Here is a 10,000-nt window from a genome sequence, read left to right on the forward strand (position 1 = left end):
CGTGCTGGCTGCACCTGTACTGAGGGGAAGGCCTTTCGCAGGCTGAGCCCTGTCTGGCGTTCGCGTGAAGGGCCGGGGTGGACAGGACCCCAGCTGTGCCGAGGGAAGGGGCTCCCACTTAGGGGTAGTCAGGCGGCTTCCCGACACCTGCCCTTCGCGGCCTCCATGCAGGCGTCTGTGCCTCCTGGCTTTTCAAGGTGAACGAAGAGGACAAGTGGCGAATCTGAGGCCGAGTCTTTAAAGACATCGCCCAGATTCACGCCGGCAGTGAAACCGCAAAACCAGTCCTTCAACGCAGGATTCCGGATCCTGGGCCTCAAGTACGAAGTCCTATGTCCACGCCAGGGCCCCCAGGGCCCAGAGCTCGTGGGGCTCGGAGGCCTCGCCCAACCTCCCCACCTGCACGGGGCCCGACTTGCTCCCTCCAACTCCTCCCGCTGCCGAGGTGCAGCCCGCCAGCCACCTGCACCCATCTGCGCAGGGGAGCTCCCCCCACAGACCCCAGGCGCCTCGGCCGCGCCCCTTCCTGGAGACCTGAGCGCCCCGCCTGGCTGTGCCATCTGCTTCCTCTTTCATTCCCGCCGGGCTTGGAGTCAGCCGGATGCTGCACCAGACACCGCCAGCGCAGCCCAGAAGCAGGCACGGGGCGCTCCCCACCGGGAACCCACCCTGAGCCCCACCCTGAGCCCCGCCCCGCCCCCGGCAGCCACCAGGCCAGGTGGGTCCCCCTTGTCCACATCACCTGGCCCTGTGGGCCTCGGGAACACTGAACACTGCCGGAAGCACATGAGCTCCAAGTCCTGGTGACAGTAAGCTAAGCCCCGCGTAAACACCATCCCTGATGGCAGGTATTTCCTGAACGCAGAGGGAAGAAGTGACCACATCGTCATACGCTGGGGGCGGGGAGGGAGAGGCAGGGACAGGAGGATGGCAGGTGGGGTGGTGTCCCCACCCTGGCACCGTGACAAGGCGCAAGCGGCCTGGGCCTGTGGTGGGGTGTGAGGGTGGACGCTGGGGGTGGCTCCCGGGCAGGACACATGAGGCTGCAGCCCCAGCGCCCTGCTGTCATGGTATCAAAGGGAGTCCACGTTCAACGTAACCTCCATTGTGACCGACGACAGGTGCACAAGGCAAGGTGACGGTCTTCAGCTGAGGATGCGCAGCAGCCTGATGCCGAGAGCGTCACTAAGGTCCTGCCGTCAAGGCACAGGCGGAGCTGCCACCCCTTGGCTTGGGGGCTTGGGACGTTCCGAGCTGTGGACACGTCCACTAGGAAAAACATTGAGCTGCTCTTCGAAACCGGCTGTGAACGCCTGCGGGGCTAAAGCACCTGGCTGATGACCAGCGCCACACACACCGATTCTTGAGAATGGGGCAGGGGATGCATCACCGGCCACCAGCCCCTCGGTCCCCAGGGCTGGGATCAGAAGGGCCCAGACAGTCCCAGGCAAGGCGCTTCCCCCGGGAGGATCCAAAGCGGGGACGAGATGGGGAAGGAACCTGGCAGAGTCCCCTCCACATCCCACCGCCCAATGCCTGACTTCTGGTCCTCAATGGTCATCAGATGCTCGGAATGGGAGAGCCAGGCCTGAGGAAGGCTGGGCCGACCCCACAGAACCCACCTTGCCGGGCAGCAGGTGGCGTGGGAGGCGCCTGTAAGGGGGGGCTGCCTCAGGAGGGCAGGGAAGGGTGGCGTCTGGAAGGGGACCCAGGTGATGGGCCCACTGCCAGGCTGCACCTTTAAGAAACTCCCCCCAAGATGACTTACGGTGACACGGACCAAGATCTGGGGCGGCCCGTCGCCCCAGTGGGAGTTTCTGCACGCCAACTCAGAGGCGCTCTGGGACGAGTCTTCTGGAGCATGCGTGCCGTCGCCCGCGCACCTGGTCCCTCGTGGAACCAAGTCATTCCATGTGCTCGTTAAGAGCATCTGAACACGTCTACTGATTTGCTTTGGGGGGTGCAGCCAACGGTTCTCATCACCAACCAAGAGCCTTCCACTTCCCGCTGTTTTCTTGAAGAGCCATCCTACGGACGTGAAGAGTGACTTATTTTGCATGTGCTGTGACGAACCAAAAAGCCCCAGCTGATGCCAAGGATGGTCTCCTCACCATACTTTTTCTCAGGTCTGGGATCCAAGCCTCAGCCTGGGGTCTAAAGACCTTCCAAAAACAAAGGTTTCAGATGATAACAGCAGCAGCCCCCGGAGCCCAGGGCCACCCCCCACCTGGCGCACACAGCGCCCAGGGCGGCTGGCCTTCCGTGCAGCCAAGTGGACTTGCTGGGGGGAGGCCCGTGGCTCCCATGGCACCGGGCGTCAGGAAGAGAATGACAGCGATGTCTCGTTCCGGTTCCTGCTCTTCCAGGACCACGCAGGCGCCTCTTGCTTCTCCTCTTTGGGAGCAGAAGAACCACGCGCTTCTGCCGCTGGGGTTCCGCCGCGTCCCCTGGTCTTCCTCCTTGAACTTGTGGGAGACTTCCTGCCAGGTGACTCGAGGGAGGGTGATTTTCACCCCTGGTTGTCTCTGCCTTTATTGTGCACGTCCGTTGACCACGTTCACTTTGTCGTGCTTTTAAAGGGTCCTTCCCTCGTCCCCTGGCCACCCCCACACCTCCCGGCCCCTCCCCAAGTTGTTCCAGAAGCAGGGCGGGCACCTTACCGGCCAGGAAGGCCACGCAAATTCCTGAACGTGGCCCCGTTCCATCCCCCATCCTCCCCGTGGCCCCCTGGTTGCGGGGGAGGGGCGGGGGTGGGGGGGTCGGCCCGTGTCCCCGCATCCACGGCGGGAAACCCGCGACCCTTTTGTCCTTTGGGGAAGATGGATGTCTGCCTCCTCTCGGCCACAGTTTGTCAGGTTTGGGCCGCAGCGTCAATACCTTCACCTTGACGTGGAAACTTCGTGATTTATCAGACGCTCTCCTCCCGGGTGAGGGCGGCCGGCCCCGCCAGGCACAGCCATCGGGCCGCGGGAAGAGCGGCCTGCGGTCACAGCGCCTGGAAAACCACCAAAGCCCCTCTGATGACAGACAAATGTGTCTTGTTAGCAACTGCCCAAAAGCGCTTGACTTGTACTAATAACAAAAAGGCCATGCTGGTCACCGTGGGTCCAAAGACGAAGCACCCTGTCACCAGCCTGGTTGGGAAATTAGCAAATAATGTTCTTTTCCTTGATAAATGGGTGACAGGTCCCTCTCACCAATCATTTCTAACATTTTGATGCATGCCTATGATCCCACCGGAGGAGCAGAAAAGTTTACTGGCCCTCAATTTTCAGATGATGAATGGAACTCTCTAAATGTGCGATTTCTGTATGAGGTATAGTTCATTTTAAGCAATTCTAGTAAATGGTGTCACTGATTAGGACAAATAGTCTACTTGTGCAACAGCACAAACGGTGGGGCTCATTCTCCCAGCTCCTCGGGGACAGGAGAGGGGCAGGAGGGCCCGGGAGTCCTCAGCACCCCCAGCGCCCACTCCGCGGGCTGGCAGATCAGCTGACCCCCCACCATGGTCAGTCGCTGGGCCGCACAGTGCAGAGGGTACCGAGGTGGGGGCCCTCCCTGTCTCTGTGGCCCTAAGGAGCCCCGCAAATCCCCCCCAAGACAACCAGTGGGGCTCTGTGCCCAGGTCCGCACCCCATGCCAGCCAGCAGGGTGAAACGTGCCCTCTGCCCTCAACACGGAAGCAATGACCAGCAAAGGAGGGTGGGCTGGCGGAGAAACTGTGTTGGAGCGACACGTTATCTGGATTGCTGCCCCAGCTCTCTGTTTCTGCGGAGGTCTGGGGGTGGCCTGAGATCAAGTGCAAGCCCCAAGCTGCTCTTCCACATAGCTGGAAGCGAGGGTGTCGACCCTCCCGGGAAGGGTGCATGTCCACGGGCACGTCCAAGTGGCAAAAGTGAAAGCTGTGCCCGCTGCAGACAGGAAGGCCCAGGAGAGCCACTGGGCCTCGCCGGCCAGGGTGGGGAGCCCCAGGTAACAGACAGATGGGCTGAAGGCTCCCCCAAACTCTGCACTCATGATTAAAACACTTCCACCATGTCCACAGGCGTGGGTACAAAATCGTAATTAAAGTCATCAGGTGGTTTGCATTTAAGGCAAACGCAGAGTCCTCAGTTTAGCAGTAAAAACACGACGGTTTGTGGGAAGCAATTAGGAACCATTTGCTCTGTGGATACAAGTAATTTGTTGGAGGAGCGCTGGCCTGGGAGACAGCTGGCCGGTGCTGCCTGTGGTCGGAGGGCAGTATCGACCTCCTGCGTGTCACCGTGCTGTGACAGAATCACATCCGAACGCGCGCCAAAGATCTTTAAAACACTTCAGAAACAAGAGTGCCCCTCGAGGGGCAAAGAGTGGGGTGGGCTGGAAGGCGGAAGGCTGCCAGAGGCCATGGCAGCTCCGGGAGGGCAGCGGCCACCCCCTGGTGCCAGGACAGCTCCCAGGGACAGGGCAGGCTCCTTCTCCACTGGCTGCCGGTTTTCAGGCACAGTCCAACTTTAAAAAAACAAAAACAAGAACCGTACATACCGTCTCGGAGAGCACACAAACGTTAGCAACAACTGGTGGAGGAATGATTTCATGAGCCTGACACTGAATGCGCCTCTTTGTGCAGAAAATAATCATTTTTCTGTCCCACTCTGGTAAGTGTTTCCCAGACCTAAGCCGGGCCCAGCCCCGGCTGTGCAGCTCTGGGCCTGGGCGGCGTCTGCCGCCAGAATCTTGTTTCGTGACCAGGTTGGTTGGGCCTGTGGCGGGACAACACTGCCTCCTGGTAATTTGGGATAATTCCTTTAATTGAGCAAAAGAAACCCTTCAAATGAGAGTGGCTTAACCACACATTCGGGTGCCAGAGGTCAACAGGAAGAACCCCGGAGCCCGGCCTGGCGTCCCGCGGAGCCAGGCTGGAAGGTAAGCCACCGCCAGCCTGCTTCAGCTCTTTTGTGTAACGGGAAACCGTCCTGCCCAGTGGACACGGCGAGAAGCAGGACGCCCGTGCGTGTGCAAGAAGGGCTCGCGCTCGCCAGCGTGTCTGTGAAAGCAGTTTTCGCTCGAACATAACGTCCGTAAGAAGCCTACGAATTCCAATTTGTCTTAATCAAATAACACCACAATGCTTACATTCTAATTACAAAATAATTTCTTTTATTGCTCTTAACTCTTTGATGTGTTTCTACTGGTGAAATTATGAACGTGAGACTGTTCAATTTGCCTGTAGTTCCTCAGGTAAGATATTCCGGGACTGTTTTAATTATTATTAAACAAGCAAACGATACACTATTAGACAGATATTAAAACAAGCCTTGGACTCAGTTATTAATTTGCACTATTCCCTTTTAAAGGCAGCAAATATCTCATTAATTTAATTTTAGGTGCCCGCCCGTATATTGCAGCTTACAGTCTAGAAGGCAATTTACTATTAACTAGCAATTACATACAGAGTGACTGTTAATTCTGCTCCTAAGTGCGAGCCGCTTGAAAATTGTTCTCTCTCTCTAATTTTTGACCTTCTTACAACAGGGGTGAGCCACGCTGGGAATACAAAGGGCTAGGATGGAAGAGCCGGACATGTCATTGTGACTCATTCTTTTAATTCAGCGTGCTAATCAACTGAACTGCCACTGCCTCCCAAGGTAATTGTGTCTTTAGAGCCATGGAAAGCAGCAGGCAAAGGCCTGGATGGATGTGCGTGGCCGGCCTCCCTTCCAGGGCCGGGGAGGCCGAGACACACCCGCACCCACCCGGGTCGACTCATCAGCTCTGGTTCTCCAGCCGCTGGCGTTTCTTAGACGCCTGGAAACGACCACGCAGGCCTTGGCCTCTGGCGGGGGCCGGGGGGGGGATGCGGAGGGGGGGCTCTTCTCTGCCACCCGCAGGCCTGGCCGCCTCACACCCGCCCAGAAGGTTCCACGGGAAGGTACCCCAGCAGCCCCCAGGCCGGGGGACACTGATGGGAGCCAGATGCCCAGGGGACAGCGCCCCCCCCCGGGGGGGCTGTGCCCACGTCGGGTCCAGAAGGGCTGGCTCAGTTTTCAGAGGCAGCACAATTCCCAGTGATTACTTCATCGTCCCCACCAATTTCAGGGCCACGCAAATCAGACAGAAGCTTCCAGGTCAGACAGGTTGTGACCCCACCTTTCCTCTGCTCCCTGAGAGTGTGGGGCCCGTATCCCTTACGCGCGTTTGAAATGGATATTCCTGTTAATGACTGGGGCGTGGGGGGGCCGTAAATTAGCCTCCCCGCAGCAAAGGCCAAGCTCGCTGAATGGCTTCATTGAAAGGCCCGTCCGTGGGAGAGCCCCCGACGCAGGAAAGCCCACAGCCCTGGGCAGCCGGGCCCCTGAACTTGGGGTCCGAGAATCCCAATCGGCTTGGCGTGGACACGGTGGCTGCAGCAGAAACGGAACATGGGTGTTGGGCCGTGTGTCGCTGGAACGGACTCAGGGAGACCCCCGGCCCTGCGGGGCCAAGATGGGACCCCAGACACCCGGAGAGGTGGCCTCTGGCCGAAGAAGGTGCCCTGCTTGGTGAGGGCAGCGGGCTGCAGAGGGACCACCCCACAGTGCGCACCTCCACTCCACACACCCGCTGGCCACCGACGCCCCCCTCCCCACTCCTTCCTGTCCAGCCGCACCTGCGTCTGCTCCCCACGCGCATCGCGGGGCCCTTCCCTGCCACCAGGGCCACAGTCCTCAGTGACCCCCATGGGATCAGACAACTGGACCTTCCCGCTCTCGTGACTCTTCTCAAAAAGAGTGGCCACTCCTGACCAGCCCGTGAAAGCCCGTGTGTCACAGAGCTGATGTCTGGAGCATGGCCGGTCGAGGGGTGGCCAAGAGGCCAGAGAGTGATGCGGGGACAGCCTTCTCCATCCTCTGGGGCCGGGCCGGCTGGTCCCACCACGTGCAGAAGCACCCACCCAGAGCCTGACCCAACCCAGTGCCCAGTGTCTCGTGGCAAAACAGAGCCCCCACAGCGAGACTCCAGCCCAGGTTACAAACGCCGCCCCCCCCCCCCCGCCCCAAGGAGGACCCCGGACATCACACCTCAGCGACTGTCCCCAGGAGGCGAGCCGCATGTGGCCCGAGGAGAAAGCGGGGCTCAGGGGCCAGGAGTCCCCCAGCAACACCAGGCGGAGTGACGCGGGGCACCCGCCACCTCCTAGGCTCAGTTCACGGCCCGAAACCCAGACAGATGCCCGCAGGCCAGCAGTGACTGTGCAGACGTGGACAAGCACTGCAGGGGCACCGAGAGCCCAGGCAAAGCCCGGGGGGGAGCCTGGGCCCCCACCTCCTGGGACCTGGTGGCCACAGCTGTACTTTCCGCAGTTGAAGCAGGCACGAGCCCCCTGTGGGGGCCTCACGTTGGAGGGGCCGCCTTCTCGCCATCTCTGGGTCTCACCCAGAGCACCCGGCCCCAGAGGGCTGGGGACGTGCACCCTGGGGCTCTCCTCCACCCACACCCTCGGTCCTCAGGCAGTCCGGGCTCCTGGCCTGTGGCAGGGAACCTCACCCCCCTTGATCGTGGGAGGGGTTCTGAGGGCTGTGGAGCCAACCCAGGAGGTGGCCTCACGCCATCAAGGGCCCAGGTACCCCTGGTAGCTCAGCTGCGGAGGGTCTGGGCACAGCCCCCTGGCACTGCAAAGACGCAGGCCCAGCCCTGGGGTAACACCAGGCCTGCTGGAAACTGGGCCCTGGAAGAAGTGACATTTTGCACCTCAGACCCCCCAGCGAGCGGGGTTGGGGGAGTTACCACCCCTCCTTCTCCCAACCCCCAAGCAGAAGGGACCTTGGTTTCACCTTGTCACCTGCCCATGGAGGAGAGGCCTGCATCCCAGGGGAAGGCCAGACCTGCCCCGGGCGTCCTGCAGTGGGGGACAGTGTGCGGCCGGAGCCCGGAGCCCACTGCCCCCAGCCCAGGCTCCCTCGGGGCCCTCCCACCGCCCTCGCCACTCGAGCACATGAAGACCACACACTATTTGAGGACGAGCCCTCACCCCCTCTGCCTTGTGGGGTTTTGGCAGGTGCCATTCATCCCCGGAAACACCCGGATGTTACAGGGACCGGAGCTGAGTTCACGGTGTGGACATGTCTTTTGCATTTTTTACAGGGTTTCTCAACAGCACCCTCAGACAGCGTGCTCTCCAGGCCACCTGGGCAGAGCACTGCGGCAACAACTTTCAGACAACCAACGTGGAACCTCAGAGGTGACGTGAGTGTGTCCCAGGCTCTGGCAGACGACAGACCCCTTTAGCACTGGGATGTGGGGAATGAGGCCCCAGGCCCAGGGCAGAGACCCGCTCCCACATACAGACGTGCAACCTTGGATGCACAAGCTGGCCTCCGGGACACCGCAGGGCAGCCAAGCAGAGGGACGAGATGGGCACGGAGGGCTGGGTACACGGCGGTCCCCTGCTGGAAGCTGGGGCGACCGTGGTTACGGACGGCCCCACCCACCACCTTGCTTTCCAGCTGAGAAGGGCAGGTCCGTGGCTGGGGGAGGGGCCCCAGGTCACCTGGCCCCAGGGGGCCACACCTGTCCACCAACTGGACGAGGATGTGGAACCCATGCCACCAACTGAGCCCGCCCGTGGGCTCGCCTGTCCCCACTGCAGAACCCTGCACGGGCCCCCAGGGGCCACGGAGAGGCCCTGGCTGGGCGGAAGCAGCCACCCCTTTGCCATGGACGCTGGAAAGGCGAACTCACCGGTGTAGACAAACCGCCCTGGAGCGCCTTTACAGAACTGCTTGGATTTATAGGAGAGGGTGACTTCGACCACTCCAGGAATGTGCCTTGGCGGGGTCTGGACGCGGATGGCGTGCGGAGTTATCAGCTACAAAAACCACACAGGGAACAGGGTTTCAGCGGCGCGGGACCTAAGAGGTGGACACTTGCCAGTGACATAATTACCAAAATGAACAAAATTGGACCATCGTCTCGGAATGCCCGCTCCTAGCTGTCACCCGGAGACTCGGGAGCTACTGCGTGCCTGAAGGAAAGTATCTGCAAATGATCCTGGTTTTAGTTTGCAGGAAAGGCCACAGGGCATCATTCAGAGGAAAATTGCCACCATGTGTCTCCTTAAACCTGCCTGCAGTCACTCCAGCACTAATTGTTCCAGGGCCTTCGGGGACGTCCTATGGCAGGTCTGAACCCCCCCCCCGGGGGGGGGGACATTCGGCACCGCCCACCGGAGAGGCTCCTGCCCCAAGCGGACCACGGGTTACAGGGGGTCCGCGGACAGGGCGACCGTCCACCGCGTGTCAAGCCGTCCACGGACACGCCGCGGCGGAGCGGACCGGCCGCGCGGGCTTACCTCGCTCCACACCAGCATCGTCCCGAACACAACCTGGAGCCCGTCAAAGAAGTTGTCGCCAATGATGATCACAGTTGCTCCGCCCGTGGTCCAGCCTTCGCTGGGACTGATGGCCTTGATGCACGGGGTGGCTGCTCGCACAAGACAGAGAACGCAGACCTTAGAGCCTGGCCCACCGCCGCCGCCGCTCTGCCCACCTCCAGCCACGCCGGGCGCGGCGCAGCGAGAGGCGGCCGGTCCTCCGGGTGGGCCCGCAAAGGGCGATCGCAGCTCAGCATGTTGATGTGGTTAAAGCAAACTCTTAAATGTTTTATAAAGCAAAGGCCAAGCCATGGAATACTAGTGAGCAAGAAAAAAAAATGGCTTGATATAGCAAATTACGTGTCAGGGCAAATATGACTATTACAAATGATTAAGCATTGCGTGCATGTGGCGTGTCGATTTATCTGCTTTGCGGCGCAGATCTGAGCAGAGTCAATCAAAGGTTGTTGAGGGAGATGGAAGAGCAAATGCCTTGCATTTCGATTCCTCATAAGCAGCTAATTGGGCTGGGTTTTTTCATCCGCGAACTTTGCCTTTTGGTTCAAAACTTCATTTTCCTCTGTCACTCCACAATTACTACTTTTCACTTTTCATCAGGCAAAAAAAAAATCAAAAGCACGATATTAATACTTTTGTCAAAGGTAC

General features: G+C 60.0%; 1 protein-coding gene across 15 annotated transcripts in view; it reads right to left on the reverse strand.

The window, feature by feature from the left end:
• The window catches only part of EBF3 (early B-cell factor 3), a 115,659-nt gene that overhangs the window by 21,334 nt on the left and 84,325 nt on the right, over positions 1 to 10,000 (reverse strand). For all 15 annotated transcript variants that reach the window (XR_001301292.2, XM_003359401.4, XM_001928716.6 and 12 more), the window contains exons 9-10: positions 9,314 to 9,444; positions 8,704 to 8,830 (exon numbers count right to left, since the gene is read on the reverse strand). Coding sequence is in view for 14 of the 15 variants with exons in the window: in XM_003359401.4 (XP_003359449.1) it covers positions 8,704 to 8,830; positions 9,314 to 9,444 (258 nt within the window). In the remaining variant the exon portion in view is untranslated. The remainder of the gene's footprint in view (positions 1 to 8,703; positions 8,831 to 9,313; positions 9,445 to 10,000) is intronic.

The sequence above is a fragment of the Sus scrofa genome, chromosome 14 (assembly GCF_000003025.6).
Source record: "Sus scrofa isolate TJ Tabasco breed Duroc chromosome 14, Sscrofa11.1, whole genome shotgun sequence".
Taxonomy (NCBI): domain Eukaryota; kingdom Metazoa; phylum Chordata; class Mammalia; order Artiodactyla; family Suidae; genus Sus; species Sus scrofa.